Source organism: Strix aluco, chromosome 9 (genome assembly GCF_031877795.1).
Source record: "Strix aluco isolate bStrAlu1 chromosome 9, bStrAlu1.hap1, whole genome shotgun sequence".
Lineage (NCBI taxonomy): Eukaryota > Metazoa > Chordata > Aves > Strigiformes > Strigidae > Strix > Strix aluco.
The window spans coordinates 14365317-14386974 of NC_133939.1; the positions used below are offsets into that span (position 1 = coordinate 14365317).

The window sequence follows — 21658 nt, forward strand, 5'->3', positions numbered from 1 at the left end:
AACCAGAGAGAACGCAGCTCGTATAGCTGTTTCCCAGTTCTTACCATAATACCTTGCTCATCCAGACACACTAAGTTTAAGAGACAATAGATACGATAAGCCTGTGGGTGTACGGGGTAGAGAGAACACTCAGCATATCAACACCTCATTATGGTTTTAAACTAAAAGAGGATAGATTTAGACTGGACGTAAGGAAGAAAGTTTTTACAATGAGGGTGGTGAAACACTGGAACAGGTTGCACAGAAAGGTGGTAGATGCCCCATCCCTGGAAACATTCAAGGCCAGGTTGGACAGGGCTCTGAGCAACCTGATCTACTTGAAGATGTCCCTGCTCATTGCCGGAGGGGTGGACCAGATGACCTTTAAAGGTCCCTTCCAACCAAAACTATTCTATGACCCTATTTTAATTCAAACCTTTTTGTCTGCCTGTCCCCAACAAATATGACTAAAAGCGTAAAGTTAGAAAGTAAGAGCAGCTCAGATGAAGGGAAATTACTTGTAAAGCTGCCCTTATATGAGCATACTCTGTGCTTTACCCCCATTTTATACTATGATTACAGACAGACCTGTCTGCCTGCATAGCTTCTCAATAGTTTAATACATGTAAAAAACATAGGGTCCAGCTACATGCAACTAAAGAACTCTGACCTGTACAAGTATATGAAACAGTTGAGAGACAATGAGTATCATGCAACTAAAACCAGCATTTCTTTGATTTTCTTCTTTGCACAGATGTAGGCTTTTGTACGTGATCTATTCACACAAACAAGAGTTTTTAAAATTAACCTACCTCTTGTTCTTCCTGAGTTCCAAGCACATTCACAAAAATTCTGCATATGGTACTGATACGGACTTTTCTTACTTGTAAGGCAGACTCATAGCCAGTTGGAACAAACTCCAGAAAATATTGCAGTATATGGCAAAAAGCAGCTTTCAGATTTTCAGACTGAAGACACCTAAACACATCACCTTTAAACAGTGCACAGAGCTTCTCTAGCAGCATATTCAAGTAGATAGGTTCAATATTTTTGTAAGAATCTGCTTCAAAAGGCAACAATGTCCTCACCAACAGTAACAGTGGTTCTCCAAAGAGTTCTGATTCTTCAGTATCCATTTCAAGTGCTGACTGTAGAATTCCAAAAAAGACCGTGAAGAAAACACTGGCCAGCTGTTCTGGAGGTCCTCCTAAATGAATTAATTTTACCAAAAATTTCACTGCTAAAGCTTTAACTTTTGGACTGCCATACTCCAACAGAGAGCAGCCTATCCCCCAGAGAATAATATCTTGTCTTACAAAAAACACATCTGCAACAATATCTGTCAGAACAGACATTAATATAACTTCCAAACATTCTACGTTGGGCATACCCATCAGCTGTAATGGTGCCAATCTTAAATACCCCACATTGTCACTTGTATTGCTTGAAAATCTCTTTACAGTCACTGGCCAGACCAGTCCACCTCCCCAGAGATGCTTTTGTGCATCTCTTTCATGTAGGAAGATTAAGTCTTGGAAAAGCTGTAGCAAGTCTTTTGTTAGTACTTCAAAAATGGAGCAACTCTTCATTTTAAACAGAAAAAGTAATGAGCAAACGACGTCACAAATGTTCTTGTACAACGTGTTGCAGTTCGGAGTTGCAGCAATTCGGAGAAGCCTTGTTATGATCCAGTTACTAAATTCTAGGACAATAAAAAAGAAAGAGTGAACAGAAAATTATTAAGATAAAACCCAAAACCTGCTATTATGAGCAACCCCTTGAGAGCAGGTTGCTCATCAGTAAAACAAAAGAAAACTCCTTGAGATAAATGCATGTAGGCTCAGTAAACAGAGAGCCTTCACAGAGACATTGCTTCAGCAGATCTTATCGAAAAAGAGGAAAATGGGTGGGTGTGCATGTGGGAGGGTGGGGTGGGCAAAGAGAGACATTTTACACTGGGTAGTTCCAGACATTTTCCTCTGCTGAAAAAACTCTCAGGCAATGAAAAACCTTCAGGCAATGAATACGTGTACAGGATATATCTCATCAACATGAACCGGGTAATATCACTAAACAATGGTAATGAATAAGGTCAAACTCTGTCCTGATAAATTTCCATTATCAAAAGTGCAAGTCAATTCAAAATATTAAAAGTCTATCATAATATTCCCTTACTTATAAATATGTAATGCTGATCTTACAAACCTGCCTTTTTCCCTTTTTTGTTCTTTTGTAAGATTCCATTGTCAGAAAATTTAAATCCTGAAAATACCAAGCTTCAACATAAACATTTTCAAACTCACCAATGCAACTGCATTCAGTTTCCTCCTGATTTCCATCCACATTTACAAACATAAGTGGGGAAGATTTCATGATGTGTTGAATAAAATCAAGCAACATTACAGAACTTGGCTGTGAATCTGATTTCTTAATCAGTTCCAAAGCAACTTTAAAAAAATAAAAAAAGAGAAGACACATTTCTGAGTTAGCATTGCAGTAAATCAACTTCACAAATTTTGTTCACACCTAAAGAGAAAGAAGAAATTTTTTATATAAAATACTATTATATGGTATTAAACCTGTATAATTATCAATGGGAGTGTGCTTTATTAATCCATGAAAATGATTTTGTGCGTATTGTAAACCCTCTATGTGACACCAAATTGTATAAAAAACCACGTAAATTAGTCAGCTTAAAATTATTCATTAACACTACACGCATTAACATTTATTTAGTATTATATCCAACTGTTTGATGAGTGAAGAATAGCAAATAGTTAACGTTTTAATTTTTAATTACACAATTTTCCCTAGGTTTATGATCTTGGAAGAAAAAAACCTCTAAGAATTGTTTTAAATCTCCAAGAAATAAAAATTTTTAAATGGTCAGTTCAGCTTCCTAAATCAGAAAGTTTAGCAAAATATTAAACATACCTAATGCTGCTGTATAGCTCCATTGAAACAGGTACCTGAATCATATCAAATTTATCCAAATTCCACACAGTTAGCACAAGAGGAAAACCATCTCAGATTCAGATAGCAATTAACCAGCAAAGTTACATGGTAATGATAAAATGCAACATTTATGTACTCAAAAGCAGTATCTAAAGCAGATTGGCTTTTTGTTTTTATTTCTATAGCCTTTCCTCTCCGGGCTATAAGAGAATTAACAAACACATCATCTATAGAGTAACATGGGTATGATACTTAAGTTGATCAATTCACTAGGCAAAATATCGGTCTTACTAAGACTGCTACATGAAATTATACCTTGGAAACAGTAAGTTACCATCACTGTGATTCTCCTTGATGCAAATGTACAGATAACTACAAATTATAATTTTGTACTATATGTATTTCATACTTACCAAAATGTTCTTAAAGTACTGTAATAATTGGAACCTTAACATGACTTAAGGAGTACTAGGTTTTGTTAGAATTCTAAAATTAAGAATAAAGTTGTTTACATCAAAGTATTTCAATTATGAAAGACCCCATGAGTATTAAGACTTGCAAGCTATATTACTTGATGAACAATCACATTACATGATACTCCTGATTTTCAGTGTTGTGAGCATTCAAATTCATACAACCCTGCACTGCATTTCCCCCCACCCTTTTTTTTTTTCTTGTTTCTTCACATCATAACAGCAAATACTTCACCATGAAACTTATGAAAAAACAAGTCATAAATGGTATTGCATTCAACTACTAAATCTGTGTTGAAGTAAGAGTTGTAACTTTTTTTTTGGAAGGAAGTACTTAAAGCATGAAGCAGATAATAATTTTAAAAGATAAGGATGCAATACTTACCAACATCTACATCTGTAAGAATTCTGTCAATAAACTGGCAGAGTATTTGCCTTGGTTTCTGCACAACTGTATTGTAATCTTCTGGACTAGCACTAAAATTAAAAGTATATTATTTTGACATTATCCATTTTAAAATACAAAATACTTATTTGAAGCCTATCTCAACAACAAAATGTTAAACGTTGACTTTTTTCTTCTATTAAGTCTTCAAAAAGAAATACAAATTGATTTCTCATTTTAGTGACCAGCATATTGCCTGTTCCTCTGCCTCCTTATTCTTCAGAAGTACAAAGTTTTATGAAGTACTGAAGATAATTTAATTTTGTTATGCAATTATGTTTGATATATATTAAATCCATATCTGGCAGACTAAGGGATTTATCTTTATGTTATCACCAAGTAACAAACCAGCTTTAGTGAAGAAAAAAAGCAAAACCAAACCCGTTTCACTTCTGGAATTAACCAAAATGATTCAACTGATTAGCTACCAATACCCTGGGTAAGAGGTATCAATAGCAACTGCTGAGGTGACTAAGATAGAACCTAGTTCTTGTCAGGTCAAATCTTCAACATACAATTGTACCTCCATGTCAGCTAGCTGCCTATCACAAAATACAGCTACAGTCTTGATCCTACCGTTAAAACTTTAGAGCAAAAAATTTTCAAGGTCGTTTAATTCTCAGCAAAACCACACTACAAACACAACAGAAGCCCCCAGGACGCTGGGTGCTATGCAGGCCAACACACCTCTCCCATCAAGTCCTACCAGCACCACCCGTGAAGTGGGGAGCAACCCAGGCAGGTGTCGGGAGGAGAAGGCGACCAGGACGAGGGGAAGGCGACCAGGACGAGGGGAAGGCGACCAGGACGAGGGGAAGGCGACCAGGACGAGGGGAAGGCGCACGCCCAGGCCCGGGAGACCTCTCACAGCGCGGGGGAAGGCACCTACTTTACCACCTCCCCACACCACACATGATGCCGAGACCGGGCGCGCTTCCCGCAGCGCAAACCCGCACCCCGCCCACACAGGCTCCACGAGGCGCAGGCTGGGTCCGTCCTACCTGGCCAGCTCCCGCAGCGCCGGGATCATGGAGGCCATCTCCAGGCCCTGCTCGGCCATGGCTCCCGCTTTGAAACAGGCCGCGCGCGCCGCCCAGGCGGGAACTGCGCGACGGCGTCCGGCAGGAGCCAACACTGCTCCGATGTCGAACGGCGGCTGCGCTACCCCGCGGCGCTGCTGAAGTTTAACCGCTTCGTCACCAGACAAGAGAGCGGTCACGGCGGCTCTGTGCTCGGTTTCTAACAGCCTCCCACGGGGACTTCGCTGCCCCCGCAGGGCTCTCCGCCGCGGCGCAGTGCACAGACAGGTTACAACCGCGCACCCCGCCGAGCCGCGGCCGTTTCCCGGCACAGGCACTGAGCGGCTGCCGGGAGCGCCAGCCGGAGCCCGGCCTCGGTGGAGCACGGACCGCGGCTCCAGGGACTCGCGGCGCACAGCGGGGAATGAAAGTGCCGCAGTTTTGAGGATGGCTTAAAGTGAGGGATGGGATTGACTAAGAAGGAAAAGACGAGGAGGAAACTTCGGTGCTAGCCGAGAAACCCCAGCTAGAGCGCTGCCAGCCCCCTAGGCTGCCAGTAGCGGTACTCTCCTCAGGGCGCCCTGATACCCGCGGGCAGGGCGCAGCCCAGGCGCAGCGGCCCACAGCTCTGCCAGGTGTGCGGCCAGCTACTGGGGGCGCCGAGAACGGCCCCAGGCGACCCTCGCCTCGGCCCGCCCCTGCCGCCAGCCGTCCCGCCATTGGCCGCCGGCGCTGCCCGTCCGCTCGCCCCGCCCCGCCGTGGCAGGTGGCGGCGGGCCCCGGCGGGCGCAGCGGCACTGCAGGAGACGGCAGCCGCGGCGGGCAGGTGGGCGGCGGCCGGTTTTCGGTGTTACCCCGTTCTCGGCGTTACCCCTTCCCGCGGCCGGGGGAGCGGGGTAGAAGGAGTGAGCTCCGCTCGCTTAGCGGGCGGGAGGACGTGTGCTGGCAGGTGTGGGGGCTCGGCACCCACCGGCTCAGCGTTTCTCCCGATAGTTAGGGGCAAGGAGCGTACTTAAACAATTCTTAAAATATTGCTGTGTTTTGGGTTGGCTTTTTTTTTTTTTTACTTTTAGCGTATGTTGCTTTTTGGTTATGTTTTCTGAGGGAGCGAGCGCGTTTAAGTGCATGAAGTACGAAAGGTTTTGAGGAAAAACCCGAAAGAAGGCTATTTAAACGTCATGTAGTGTGTGGGGAGTTCCTCCGCCCTCCGCCGGCGCGGAAGGTGCGCGCTGGGAGCCGTGTGGGGACGCGCCGGTGAGCGGCAGCTTCTGGCCCGCGCGCGCGGGCCCTCCCGAAGGCTGCAAGGCTTGAGAGTGTAAGAGGATAAAATAAGGGGGGTTATGTACGGATGGGAGCAGCAGGGAGAGTACGTGAGGGGAAACTGGAGTCTGGGCTTGGCTTTGCAGATTAGGGGCTGTAGCTCCTTCTGTACTTGTTTATGAACTTTGTCTCAGTGTTGTTTCTGGGCTGAAATAAAATCCGCTCAGAAGCCTCTAATTCTATTGCCTGTTTCCACTGCCTTAGGGCTCTGTCTCCTGCATGTAAAACAGCCCATGAAGTGGGTGCATGTGCGTATTTTAATTACAGATTCATTTCAGACGGATGCTTTTGGGGAACCTATTACTAATTTTTCATTTGTAGGTGGTTATTTTTGTCCTGCAAAATATACTTATGCCATTTTATTAAAAAATCTGCTGACTTTTCAAAGGTTGCTAACCTGGGAAGGACCTGGAATACTTAAAGAAACTTTACAAAACATAACTGGGTTTTATCTTTGTTTTTCAACGTGTTGTGATGTTTTCTGTGAGCTGACTTTATAAAATGTCTTTCAAGAGTCATTCCTAGAGAGAAAGCAGAAACCAGGTAGTTTTACATGTTTTGTGAAGTAAACTTTAGTGGTCCAGGAAGACCAAGTATGTCTGGGTTTTGTTATCAGTGTTAATTTGAGCACAAGTTTCTACACAATTTCAATTAAAAAAAAAAATTAGTTATTGTGAAAACAACATTCTGAGTGTGAATTTCCAAACCTGAGATGTCACACCAAGAAAGGTGTCAGTTGCACTACTTGCTTGTTTGATGTAGAGTTAAAATTCTTGTCATCCCTGAAATTTAAGAAGGATAGCAAGATATGTGTTGGGGTTTTAGGAGAGTTTGAACAGGCTTTATTATTCTTTAGCTTTCAATCTGAGAAATATAATAGATTAATTGAATTATTGGGTGATTCTTTCATTATTGCTGTTGGTAAAGCATACATTGGGCACACAAAGTGCTTAACAAAAAAAAAAAAAAAGTAAGTGCTTTTGCCTGGAAGTCTCCTGTGTCAACAGTGGGATCTATTAATACAGGTATTGCAGAAGTGCTTTCATTTGTTATAGGTAGACTGCTATATAAACTTGTGGTGTGGTTTCTTTTAAGCATTTACCAAGCATGCAATTCAGGCTTTTTTCTTTTTTTCTGTAATAAGTACTTATAGGAATTCACTAAAGAGAGATCTTCTTTTCCCCATTCTTCACTGCGAGTGAAGTTAGGAGACTTTTCTTCCTTCCCTGTTGCAAAGCCCCATCTCCTGCCCTCTGACCATATCATCAAGTTATTCCTGCTACCGTGGTTTTATAAGACCCTATGTAGGGCTGCCTATAATAACAACTTCGTTGCGCTGGGAGGATGCGAGAAGTCTTCTAGATGCTCCCCATAAAACCATTTTTATAGCCACCCACAAAGCCTAGCACTCCCCAACCCCTCCAAACACCAACTGAAACACCTGACTTCATTACTTGCTTTTCTTAAACACATGATAAGCAGCTCAATAAACTCAATTTATCTCCTTGTTTCTTCCTTATCCCATTATTTTATACTTTTATGCCTCTTGACCCTCAGGAGGAGGAGCAGGTGTATTACCATCCAGCTGGAGGGCGTGACTAATTACTAATGAAAATAGTGTGCCTTGAGACCATTCTGTATTTTCTCTTCCAGTCCAGCATTTATGTTGGTGAAATGAGTCTTAGGTGTGCAGAACTTGCAGAACTCAAGGGGAAATTCATACAGCTAGGTAGAGCTAAGTAACAAATCCAATGTATGTGGCACTACCGAGATTTCTGCCAAAACTGATGTTACCTTTTTTCCTTTTTTTTTCCTTCTTTTTCCCACTTGGGCAATCCTCTCGCTATATACTTGCATGATCTTCCACACCCAGGCCTCTATCTTCTTTGGCTTTTGTTGCTTCTCTGCCACATGCCTCTGCAGGTCAATGTACTTATTTTAAGACACTGAGTGACTTTGCTTTGGCCAGCAGGTCCTAGAGCATAAGAGTGTGTTGTCTGTACTTTTATTCCCTCTGTTGTTTAATTCTGAGGTAGAATTACTGTTCTTGCGACTCGCCCACTCTGTGGATGTATGTGAGATGTTCCCCTGTGTGGTTAGTATGACTGCGGTTAAATCTCATCTGTCTCTTGTAGGCAGACACAAGTGAGTGTACTAAGATATTTAAATGCACGTGTATTCCTTGATGCCTTCATGAACTGTGAGATATGAACATTATACAGGCTGATATGATGGTCAGAGGAAATGTGGCTGAGATAGTGCATGGAGGTCCTCTGAACTGTGTTAAGTAGTTTCGTGTCATATCAAGGTGTGCTTATTTGCATGGTTGCTGTAATAACACCTGATAGTCCGTATGATTACATGAAGACTAATTTCCATATATAGTCATGAAAGTGGTTGTCAGAGTAGTTGCCTGCCCTTTGAACGCATTACGTTGTTCCTGTACACCATAAAATTGTATATTCTGGCATGCTCTGTTTTTATCTATGCCTATGTTGCTTAGTCAACTTGGCTGGAGTGAAGGGGCACAGATTAAAACTATCTCATCGTGAATATTGTTTGATGATTTAAAAAAAAAAAAAATTGAAACACTAAATAGTGGTAAAGACAACCGGAAAGCCCGAAACCTAAAGGCTACTAAGCAAAAGTTAACAGGTAAAAGAGGAAAAAGTGAGGAAAGAAAATGTATAACGTTAAAATCTGCTTTTCTCATGTCTTTTATTTCTATATGTAATCTAGACAGGTCATAGTCCTGCAAGCATTTGTCCACACTTTTTGTATGAATAAGCCTGCTTACATACCTAAGACTATTGATGTGAAATTAAACATGTGAGAAATTTGGGGAGACAGCATGTTAGATTATACATTCTTTTGGAACCTGGCATTATTATTTATATAGCAGCAGTGACTATTTTTTGCTTATTTACAACTTTATTTTCACTTTTCAGTATTTCTAGAAAAGTATTATTCTTGAGGCTAGCAGCTGTGGAGGAAACTCGCAGAAATGTATTTACTACCAGGATCAGTGTTATAACATCAAGACTTTTTCAGTTGATAATTTTTAAATGAGAGTTAAGATGCTGGAATCAAGTTCTGTAAGGCAAAATTTGCAGAATCTTAAATGCTGATTTTAAAAATTTAAAAAATGCAGAACTAAAGAATCTGTCATAATGATTTCGTGGTAGGAGTTTTTCCACAGTTTAATTTGATTTGGAAAATACTTTTTTAAAATAAGCTTAGAGCAACAGCGATGCTTAAATATCCCTTAATAAAGTACAAAACTCTGTAATAGACATGTTAAGAGAAAATTGTTCAGTGTTTTAAATTAAAACATCATTTAAACTACATCTGAAAATTCTGGTTGTTGTAATTACACAGATTCTTTTAATAAAAAATTTCTTCAACGAAAATCTGAATAACTGTTCTAGCTACAATTTTCATAATGGAAAATTGTTGTTTTATCTTGTTTTCTGAAATGTGAGGATAAATAATTTTCCATCTGGTTCTGTGATCTGTACTGATTATTAGAATAACGATTATGCATGGGAATATTGATAAAGGTTGTACTAAATGTCAACCTTCCTCATTGCATGGCTTACTATAGAAACCAATGCAATGGAGGAGGGAAGAAAGGGATTCATAGGTTTTGTCCTTTTACCCTCTTTTTTTTAGAAGTCGAATAAATTAAACCTATGTATGCTGGAACAGTATTCATTACCTTTTGGAGGAGCGTGTGTTCCTTGGTGAGTGTTTTCCCAGTACTTGGAGCTTTCACTGCTATGTGAGGATTGTGTCAATGAACTAGACGTCACCTTAACAGCATGTAATATGGAAATACCTAAAACTAAAAAGGCTGTGCCTTTATGTTTAACACTTCACATAAAGTCTGTGTGTAATGTTTAGTTGCCACCCTTCTTATTGCAGTAGTTAATAAAATATTTTTATAGCATTTGCCATGAGGTGTGAAATACTTCACATCCTGTAGAACTGGAGTATCAGTGAGTAAAAGGATCTGATCTTAGTAAACAGAATTGTTACTGGAGAAGACTCCACTGCGCTGTGCCATGCAATAGGGAAACAATAAATTGTAAATGTAGTACTTGGAAAAGATACCTAGCTAAGCAATGCTTTTCAGTCTAAAATCTATGTTTTAAGATCTGTGTGAGATGCTGTCTCACTAGCTCATTTCAGCCTTGACATTCACTGAGGAAACAGTTAACTAGGGGTCATGTTGTGATATGCAAAGGGATATTAACAACAAAAACAACCACCAGCATTAGTCAGATCAATATGGATCAGGAGTTCCAGGTTACTGATAGAACCAGTTCTGTGTTAGTCATGTAATCCTACTTTATTAAGGAGTTTTTAAGCATCACTGTTGCTACACCCTTAAAAAAGGGCTGCAACGTGAAACAGTAATGGTGACTTCTCTGTTCTCCAGTATACTACGTTTGTGATCAAATTACTAATTAGATGATTTCAGCTTTGATTCAGCTGGTCACATGGAGGAAATACTAAATGTCAGTCATGACCTTATTATATACATAATTATTTGTTTTGGTACTTCTAAATGTAAATTACTTGATGAATTTCTAGTTTTTTGTGTGGAGGTATGTACTTTTTTACTGCTATCACATACAGGTGTCCAAGGAGAATAAAGGTAGTACATCACAATAGCTCATCAGTAAGACTGGTATTACTAAGCTTCAGAAATAAATTATGCATAAAGCAGATTGTGTGCTTCTGCATGCATGCTTTTGGTGGGAAAAGGATTATCAACCCACTTTCAGAGCTCTCTTGCAGATGTTACCTTAATAATAATAGGCACTAGCAAAAAAAAATTAATGCTGGATCTGGTATTACCCACTTTAATTCACTTAGTGTATTCATCCTTTCATCTTGTTAATAATCCTTGGTAGAATGGACTGATTAAAAACATTGACATGTAGAACAGCTGAAATATTAGGCTGTGTGTTATCAGCAAGATTGTATTTACTTGAATGCTAATTTGAAGGATTTGTCTGTGAGCTTCAGAAACTAGCTGTTTCTTTTCAGACCAGATGTTCCATGATAGGCTTTTCTTTTCCAAATTTTTTTCAGTTTGGAATGTTTTTGTCTTACTGATTTATCAAGCTCCTCTTCTAGTTCCAAGTCTCCCTTTCTCCCATTCTGTTTTCACATGTCCCACCATTTCTACTTGCACTAGTTTATCCCCTTATGACAAAGGGAAACTAGATCCTGTTCTTTCATATCCTAAAGGTAGTTCAATATAAAGTAGCATAAAATTCTCCTTTTCTGTTGAGCTGAGTATTTTACTTCTGTGATGTTTCCAGTCCTTCCAAGCTTGATATATAGAATCAAGATATAGTTAATTAAAACTAATGTGGATTTCGCCAGTGATATATCTGGCATCAGGACTTGACTCTGATTCTAGATCTTTTTTTCCCCACTTAGGTAACGTGATTTATTTAGTGAGAAAACAATTCATAACTGAATATAAAGATATATTTTGCTTTCCTTGTTATCGCCTATATCAGCCACTTAATTGTATGGGGAAGAACACTTTTCACATCCCAAATTAGCAAAATATTATAGCACAGAAATAAAATTAAATCTTATCAATAATTCCATTGATTTAAAAGAGAGTTGTTATGTGCATAGAGTTGTATTCACAGATAACTACTTCACTCGTTCAAGGCATATTGGACAAATTCTTCTAAAAGTTGATATCTTGTTAATCTAAATCATTGATATTTATATATCTTTGATCTTTCCAAAGGGATTTCATTAGTCTGCTATTACTATGTGTCTCCAGATACCTATTGCTAAACATACATGGAAAATCTGTATCGTCTGTAACAATGTTGACAACTCTGTAGCATTTTGAATAAAGTAAAATATAACTATCAGTATTAATTAAAATATACATGTGGGTACACCATTGCAAAGTGGGATTTTCTATTGTGTATACAGAAATTACTTCAACTTTTTTTTTACTTCTTTTTTTAGTCATTCTAATAAAATAAAGCCTGGCAAAATTTCAATTGCCTCTTGCAGTTTGATAATGTTGTATGTGTCAGGGTGATTGAGACAGCTTCTGGGTCAGCCATGCTGGGCTTTTTAGTAAAGTTCTGTCTGATTGACTTGACTGCCTTGGGGAAATTGTGAAATGATCTATAGTAATATAAGCCCATATTTCTGTTGCATTCCAAAATTTCTGCATGCTTTCCCTCCTGAAGTATTTTCTGTGATGGTTAATCTATAGAACAAATTCTTCTGCCATGTAGGTTATTTTTTAAGCTATGGTTCTGCTTTTTACTAAGTAAATTAAGATCAGGGCATTTAAACTCAATAGGATTAATACATATCTTCTCACCCAAATAAGCATATGTTAGATGAGTAATTGAGTGCTACTGTAGTCTCTGTGCTACCTAAGAAGCTTTTCATTAAGATGTCACTTCAGTGGTATTGCTGGACTCCTCAACCAGAGGGAGACAGACCAGTAATAGTGGGAAAGCTTGTCCCACATTTGAATGAGAGTATGGAAGGTATGCATAGCGTTGGCTTGCTAATTGGTAGTAACAGCACAATAAATATTTCTGTGCCATGTTTAGAAATTTTAAAACAGGGATTTTAAATACAGGTTACTGTTTAATGCTCAAGAGGATAAATTCTAGAGAGTTGGAAATACGAATTTTTTCATGAATTGTCAACTGTGTAAAGTGACAGTAAAGAACATGACAGGGTTATTCAGTTTTTGTGAAGGTCAGTGATAGGACGATGAACCCCTTGGTGCAGACCTGTAGCTAACTTAAAGTCCAAAATACTTGCTTATTTAGTTAAAATATTATGTGAAATAAAATATATATCTTGTGAGATCTCCTCCAGAGAGATGTTTTGCCCATGTAAAAGAGATGATTTATCAACAAGCTGATTTATCTGATAGTTGATCATCAGAGAGGCAGTTCTTAGCTATGTATTTCATTTGCTGAACATGTGGAAACCTGCTCTCAAAATCCTAATAAGTGTTATGACTTACAAATGGTGTAAGAAATACTAATATTTTACTTTGAAGGTGTCATGGTTTGGAAAGACTTTGGCATGTTGTCTGGCAATTTTGGAAGACTAGCATTTACTGCAGACTATGAAAGCAAACAATAGTTACATTACTGTGAATCATTTTAAAATGGCTAACACAAAGCAAATGTAAATACATATTAAATTTAAGAATACTCAGAGTTCATGTTTAACTAAGCAAAAAGACTCCTTACAAAGGTAATCTGTGTGACCAGTTTACAGGATTTTCTGTGTAGTGAGTATTGTGCACTATAGTTACTAGACTGTAGATAACTCTGTAAGTGTATCTTTCTCTCTTTATGGGACTTTAGGTCATTAATTTTAAAGCAACAAATACTTCTTTAAAAACCATGATTTTTAGGTTTATAATGGTTGTTACTAGCCTAGCACTATTTTGTAAGATGATTGTTTTTATGATACTTAAGGAAACAAAATTTCTAGTTAATAAAATCATGCACATCTTTATGGATAGTTTTGCAGAAGGTGAATAAAAAGTTAGGTATTTATTATTTTAGTAGAAGTGCCTGGCTATATTTTATATTTGGACTCATTTTTTAAAAACTTTTTTTTTGCGGAGTTGCAATATATGATTTAAGTGTTTAGGGATGTCTGCTCCTGTTGCCAGCTCAAACTGTTATTAAAAAAAAAAAAAAAGATTTATCTAAACCTAAGATTTTTATGAAGTTTTTTTAAATTTTGATATCTGATGTTTTTAAGAAAGATGGTAAAGTGTTCACCTAAGCACCAGAAACAACTTTATATTCTTAAATGAAAGCTGTCTTCTAATCATATGAATCCTAAGGCTGAAGTTCTGAGTAACTTAGTTACAAAAAATGTGCTCAGAAATTGCCTTCTTCCTCTTCAAAATGTGATTAAAAATGACAGTTGGTAACAACAACTATAGATGTTTTCTTCTGGCCTAATTACCAAGAGCTACAGTGTCAGCAAATGAACTTCATGTGTGCCCTCGACAGTCTTCTAGTTTAGAAGCTACAAACAATACTCTATTTAGCTGTAGTTACTCAGATTTACCAATGTGCTCCGTTTATCCTCAACACTTCAGCAAACGTAGCTCCTTAAGGCTATGAACTGGCAAATGGGTAGCATTTATGTATCTGTGGACTTTGCAGAGACTTGGTGGTTTTGAAATGCTGCCAGTTGCTGTTGCTGTGTGTTGTAGAAGATCCTCCTCTTTCCTCTAGCTTGACCAATGAGAAAAGAAAAGCAAAAATAACCTGTGAATTTTCCATGACAGAAAATCCTCGCTTGCTTGTAGTATAGTAGCTGATCAGTCTAATCTTCTAATAATCTTTTGAACCATGTAGAGTTGAATGAGGAATTAGCAGGTGACAGAAGGTCATACTGCCATCTGATAGTTAATGAAAACTCAGAAATACTCTGGCAACACACATCTATTTGGTATGACTTAGTAATTGTAATTAGCTAGAATATGAAGAATATGTCCATGTAAATTGAATTGCTGAAGGTAGGAGAATGAATGTGCATTTCTGTTGTTACTCTTAATGATCTTCACATGATTAATTTCTGGGGTGACCTTAAAACTAGGTTCATTAGTAAGAGTTAGCCTGTGGTGCTCTGATGCAGTTTTAGTATTTGTAGCAAGCTGAGGTTTCCTACTTCAGACTACCAGAGAGCAGGCACAAGGAAGGATAAAGGCAGTAGTTTTCTGGAGTGTTGCAGTTGTGCAGTTTTAAGATCTCCCTCTTCTTCTGCCTCTTAGGCTGTTTATTTACCAATAGCTTTGTTCATAGTTTTGCTTTTTAACTTACATGCTAACTAAATGTTGTTTTCATGCTTGGAGAAGAGAAAAATGGTTCATAATGTTCCAGCTGACTTAAGAAAAAGATACTGTCCTGAAGTTATGAGTGCCATAGAAGGATGAATTCCTTAGCAAAGAACACAGAGTACAGTATGTCCTACCTCTCAAGCAGCACTGAATCTGGAAGTAGTAGAGGCTTGGGACAAAATCTGCCAGCCTTCCAATAAATATAGTAAAAATATAGTGGTATTGTAACAGATTAACCAGTTGAAGGTGAGTACACTTTGGCTGTAGTGGATGGAACGCAAAATCCAGCAAACTGAAAAACCGAAGCTCATAAGGTGAAATTGTAATTTGTGAATAGTAGCAGCAGAATTTTGGCTGTGAAACTGGTAATAACAATTGCTGTGCTGGAAGCTGGTAGATAATGAAAAGCTGTGCTATTTGTTGTATTTTAATGTCTCTGATTACTTTTGTTTCCTTACTAGAGATACTGGGGTGGAGATAACATTGCAACTGCTTGACTTAAGTAGCACTATCGCTTTTAGAAATGTTCTATTTAAATTGTAATTTAGAGACAGAAGATGGTAAGTTGGTGACTTCTACAATATCATCAGTTCTCATAGTTTAACCTTTCCATGAAAATTGAAGATGTTCTCAAAAGTCAGTTTGTGGAGTTGAGAAATTATGTGAGGATCTGTTTAATTTTAGAACAAATTTCTAGTCCTTCCAGTTACAGAGAGAAGCTTGAAAAGTTAATCTGAAAACAGAAGACAGGTGTCATTCCATATGGGTAATTTTAAAACCCTTTGAAACTTCATATTTTTTTAGTTGATTAAGGTCTGACTTGTGATTGTTTTTGGAAAGTTGGGGTAATGACTATCGATCTGGTTAGCTTTTCTGTTTAGTAATTAACTAGCGGTGCTACAGTTTAATAAAGAAGTACAAGAATAATTAAAGCATAACCCCCAATTTGTGAATCTTACTTGTAGACTAATTAAGGTCCTGTCAACACATCATGAGCTATGAGCGTGAGTTTTGCTGTGTACACAGACAAAAATCTTATTGATGCAAATGTTTGAATAAGAATTTCAGGATTTGTTTCCTAATTAAGATATATATCAGGGAATATTTATATGGAAGTTACCTATTAAAATAATGCAGGTTTTATTTGTCATTGTAGTTGCATGCTAACAAAAGCTGTATGTGCATAAACCTAGACAGAGCAATAAAGAGATTAAGTATCGTTTGCTGGTGTGTCTTTTAACTCACTCCCTTTTGCTGTTGTAAACTTGATATGTAATGTCAGCCTAGGCACAAAGGAATCACTTGAGGATGGAGTGCCTGAATGAACTTGCTTTTATTAGTGTAGGCTTTCCATTTATATTTTAGTGTGGTTTGCTTTAAGGAATTGTCACAGAGGAACCAAGTTTGGACTTAAACTGCTGTGATATTTTGACCTTAGGCATTCATCTTGCCACAATTTCTGGGTTTGGCACTTTGTGCTATGGTGGCTGTGGCATTGGTTCAGCCCGTATTTTCTCCTTGCTTTTGGTGGCAGCATCCAAGGCACCAGCTTCCAATGCTAATTGGAAAGCATGAGCCTTGCCAATTGTCCTTCCAGAGACAGGGCATTTGCCTGATCACTGGGCGGATGCATTCAGAAGTGGTATACAAGCAAAGACATTCATATTGGTAAAGATGGTGGATAGGGAGACAAGGTCAGTGAGGCAAGGGTAGCTTTGTAGAATAGGAAGAGCAGAAGAAGTGCTTGATGGGAGCTTGCAGAAGTTCTCCAGGAAGGAGGGTCTAGCACATTTGTGTGCAGGGAAACCAAATGACTAGTCAGCATGGGACATAGGGACATAATAAATGATTTTTGGAGAGTATCAAATGATCCATCCAGAGGGCAAATGATATTGCTGGTGACAGGAGATAAGAAAAGGTCATAGAAAATGAAACGGTGTATTAAGTTAATAGAACTTGTTGAAAGACAGACAAATCTGGTTTCTGTTCAAGGCTCAGTCAAATGCTTCTGGACCAGTGTAAACATTATGGTGTTTACACTTCTGGAGAAGTTTCTTCCATCAAGTCACCTTAATGTGTCCTGAGCCCCATCCTAACTGTTAATGCCTTGCTAATTAATTTGAATGTAGCTCTGCAGCCATAGATTACTCAAATACAGACATTGCCATGTGTAAAATGGAAAACCAAGATTTTTGCTTTCAGAACAGTGCCTTTAAATGTTTAATTTATATTCAAAAACGCAAATTCAGATTCTTGCATAAAAAGATGAGGAGATGGGCTTGCTTCACTTCTGTTACCATTATTATTTTGAGTTACAGTGGGCAGGCTTGATAGTGTTCTTGAGTTGTCTAAGGAAAACATGTTAATGCTTAATGTGAATAAAATTTTTCATTGCAAATATATGTGACTTTAAGCGTGCATAGAAGCAGACCTGACTGTAACTATGTTATCTATCTGAAGCACAGAGGTGAAAATGGGTCTCTCAAGCATAAGCCACACAGCTCTCAGAAATGGGCTGCAAGTTTCAAGAGTTTTATACCAGGACTCGGATATTTCCTTTGAGCACTAGTTTTAACAGTGAAAGGTAAAAATGATTCTAGACTCTGGAGAGTATGGTGGAAGCTCAAGCAACACTGAAATGGTTTATATTGGGAAGGTTAGTGCCACACCCACAAAGATCCCGTGTATTACAATTCTAGTGGTTTCTACGAATGTACATTTTCTAATAGGCTAGAGGAGAAAATTGTAGGGTTTGCTCAACAAAGGGAAGGTGTTCTGCATGATTTCGTGTTTCCCAAGGGAATTCCCTAGTCCCACTTTTCCTGACACTGTTTTTGCCTATTCTTTCCCGTCCCTGTGTGCCATTAACAGCATGCTGGTTTTATTGCTGGATGCAAGAATTTCTTATTGTAAAATCAGAATGTTAGCAATGATGTCTGCCTTTCTGTGTGTGTAATGAACTATGGAACTGAGACCTTGAGGAACCTTTCTGTTTATGTTAACACATTTCTGTAGCAGCACTAAACAAGAGCTGCTTCCCTCTCTCTTGAAGGAATACCATTGCAGTTGCATTGTACTGGAGTTACTTATTTCTAAAGTTATTCACTAGTTTATGGCATGATTATTAGAGATGCTGAAAATCCACAAATTCAGCTGGCTCCAGTTTAAGTTGCTGGAATACAACTGGAAAAACCTCTCCTTAATAACTCTCATACCTTTGCTGTGGTAGCATCTGATAAGGTGCATTGTGAGCTTCTGGAGGGTGTTCTGTACCTGAATGCAAAAGTAACTAATCTTCTTTAGACCAACTGTAAGACTTGGTTAGGGTGTTTCAGAGCTGAATTGCTATAGGTTGGTGGCACATCTTTCTAGCTGAAGTCATCCAGGCATTTAAACTTGTGTACCTTTAGCTCTGTCTCCAAGCTGTTTGCCTGCAATTTGAGGGCTCAAACTTCTTTAAAGGGCATAATAGCACCCTCCTTTTCTACTGTAGATTGTAGCAACTCTATTGTTGTTTATTCTATTTCATTTCCATGAGAACATAAGCTACTTGTATTTGCAAGGAGTTCTGAAAACAATTTTTAGTGGGAACAGTCTCATGTTAGTGGATAGTTGGTATGTTTAACACAAAGTTCTTATGCCTTTTGTGTTCTTTTTCCTGATTAAATATTTTTGTTGGGGAATTAAATATTTGAAATTGATCATGAAAGATGTTGAGATAGCATAAAAGGTAATTAAGATTTATGGTTTGAGTGTGTTCAATTTCCTACTGTGCTTTCATTTTCCTTATGTGTCTGTACTTCTCTTGACAGTGCTTGGATACCATGTGCGTGCTGTTATTGAACTTTCACCAAGGCAAAGGTCATGCATGATAAAACCAAGAGCAAGTGCCACTTTAGAAGATTCACTATATCCAACCTTTACTTTGGATCAGAGTTCTTTGAATTTAACCCTGTTAGAGATTCTGTAGGGAAACTTTATTTTTGTGTCCCTTTCTTGCTTCTTATGGCATAACTGTTCAGTATTTTAGACTGTATGCTTTGATTCTGCACTCCCTGATTTATTGGAAAGCTAATATGTTATATTTCAAATTACATAAAATATGTAGATAGTTCAGAATACTTAATCTTACTTGATGAAAACTTCAAAATGTAAAGCCCATCTCAAAACTGGCATGATTTTGCTTCAGATTAAAGGGTATATTGTTTTTGCAAACAATATGATTTTGTATTCTGAAAAACACAAACGTTGTCTCTTACCAAGAGATGAATGAGAAAAATCTTGTTTCTGTATTTCCAATACTGATCTGCTTGATATTTTCAAGTCCTAAGGAAAAGATGCTGGTTGCATGGAAGCAGTTTTGTGCATACATTTTTCATGTGGAAATGGTTTGCTAACAGGTAGGGAGTCCAGGACACACTGTATTGCAGAAATACACAAATGTAATTTCCTTGCTGTTCTGTGTTACTTGCAAAAATGACCTAACCACAACTAGTGTGTTATAATGACTACATTTATAAACATCAGAAAATGCAGTTAGAAAGCAGTAACTCGTGTGTGCAGCTCTGCAGGGCTAGTGGTATTGACTTGTATCACCTCAGCATCCTAGTTTTGCAGAGAATGTCACTATTTCAGATGTGCTCTTGATGACATGCTCACTAATACCACAGCTTGTTCTATTAAAGCAAATGAGATGAGGAGAAGCAGAAGAGTGGCCTGTAATCTGTTGTGGAACTTAAAAGACTGGAGTTCACTTCCCTACTTTCCCCTTGGTCTTTGGAACTGGAGGGGAAGGTGCTGTGCCTTCTCTTGGCAGCCGCAAGGGGCAATTGCAGAGGTGAATTCTTGCCTACCGCCTGTTATTCTGGGCTACAGCATGCGCAGTGCAAATGAAATGGAAGAGTACAGCCTCAAAGAATCAAGCAGAAATTTTGTGAGTTTTATAAATCAGGCAATGTCTGGGTTAATGTTGTATGAGTAGGCATGGCTTCGCCTGTGGATATGGGGTAGACAGATTTCATGTGCCTGTAACAGAACAGGAGATAAAGCACTCCCAGCTCTGTGCTGGAGGCAGGTGAAACTTGTAGAACTCTTAGAAAAATAACTAATTAACCAGACCAGAACAGGTCACTCATGCTCTGAGATAATCAGTTTGGGCAAATTCAGCCCAAAGTGTTGGTGTAGCTAAACTGTAAACAGGTTAGGTTTGCAAAATATTTCAGGAAGGGTACTTCTGTGAACGCTGCATGCAATAGCATTTTTTCAAAATTACTTTACTAGAAGTGTTCCTTCTGACATAGGTAAGGTTTCCATTGATGTTTTTTATTTGGATTCCTGAATGCAACAACACAAAGCAGAGGCAGTCTGAGATCCTCTTGAATGATGCATGTGAAGGAAACTGCGTGAAACTGATACTGTTGATGAATTTGCATGGCTATTCTGTATACTTGGCAGCCAGAGGAAGCTGGAGGCATTTTGTTTGGATGAAAAGGTATCTTTCTAAAGTAAACTTAGTTGTATCTGCTTTATAGTTTAATTGCTCTTCATCCTCGTTTAAGCCTCATTAAATTATTTTGTATCTATACCATAGTAAGTGAAGTCAGATCAGGCCCATGACCAGTCTAACAGTTAGGTATCTCAGCTTATTGTTTTACTGTTTATTCTTGAGTCACCCATGTTTATCTTAAAGGCATAGTGGAAAATGTTGATTTTATTATTCACCAGTTTCTGTACTATGTTGAATAAATTCCTACAGAGTGAATAATTAACTTCAATGTAAATCTTCTAGTCCTCCTTACATAAGATACATATTTCATGGGCACAAAATTTATCACTCTGTCTGGTTTGATATAGCCTTCCTCTAGCAAAGATCAGTGCATAGGTTCAGAAGAAGTTATAAAAACTCAGTTTTTCCCTCTTAAATTGTACCTTGTTCACTTTGTAATGCTGTACTTAGAAGACTGAGGATTATTGATTCCATGGGTTATCAGTTTATATGTTGAAGCATAACATTTCTTCATTGTTATCTTCTAACTTGTAGTAATTAAATACTTTTGATGGTCATAAATGTATCCAGCCATGTTTATAAGCATGGGCTGAGAAACATACTCTCCGACTCTTTCAGGTAGTGGAGCTTCAGACTGAATGTATGGTATTTAAAGAAAGTTTCACTTCATACTACTCTGTTAATAACTGTACCTGATACCATAATTACACTCTGCCTCTTCTTTCAGAAATTAGCAATGTGCTTCAGCAGTTGCAATATCTTTTTTTATATACAGGTATATGTATTTATATAGCTAATTACTTTGACCTTTCTGTGCTCTCCTGTTTTAAAGGTTTACAAGCATCCTCTTTGCTGCATTAGGAGTGGATCTATTTTTGTATCTTCTTTCTTTATAAGACCCAGTGCTCATCATTCTACAGGTGTATTAGATTCTTCCTTTCTATGTTTAGAGGACTGGCCACACCTGCAATACTGTGTTCAGTTTTGGTCCCCACTATACAAAAAAGATATGGACAGGCTGGAGAGAGTCCACAGAAGGGCCATAAATATGATCAAGGGACTGGGAAGCCTGCCATA

At 38.4% G+C, this 21658-nt stretch overlaps 2 protein-coding genes across 8 annotated transcripts in view; one reads left to right on the plus strand and one right to left on the minus strand.

Annotated features, from left to right (window-relative positions):
- The window catches only part of ATR (ATR checkpoint kinase), a 42388-nt gene extending 37033 nt beyond the window's left edge, over nt 1-5355 (minus strand). For all 3 annotated transcript variants that reach the window (XR_012624290.1, XM_074833817.1, XM_074833818.1), the window contains exons 1-4: nt 4854-5355; nt 3793-3884; nt 2283-2426; nt 792-1681 (exon numbers count right to left, since the gene is read on the minus strand). Coding sequence is in view for 2 of the 3 variants with exons in the window: in XM_074833817.1 (XP_074689918.1) it covers nt 792-1681; nt 2283-2426; nt 3793-3884; nt 4854-4912 (1185 nt within the window). In the remaining variant the exon portion in view is untranslated. The remainder of the gene's footprint in view (nt 1-791; nt 1682-2282; nt 2427-3792; nt 3885-4853) is intronic.
- Nucleotides 5356-5668: 313 nt separating this feature from the next.
- PLS1 (plastin 1) overlaps nt 5669-21658 on the plus strand; it is a 48714-nt gene continuing 32724 nt past the window's right edge. For 2 of the 5 annotated variants that reach the window (XM_074833820.1, XM_074833824.1), the window contains exon 1: nt 14604-14687. The gene's annotated coding sequence lies outside the window, so the exon portion shown is untranslated. Of the gene's footprint in view, nt 5698-14603; nt 14755-20449; nt 20567-21658 lie in introns of those variants that run through there. The other 3 variants (XM_074833821.1, XM_074833822.1, XM_074833823.1) reach the window with 3 other exon arrangements.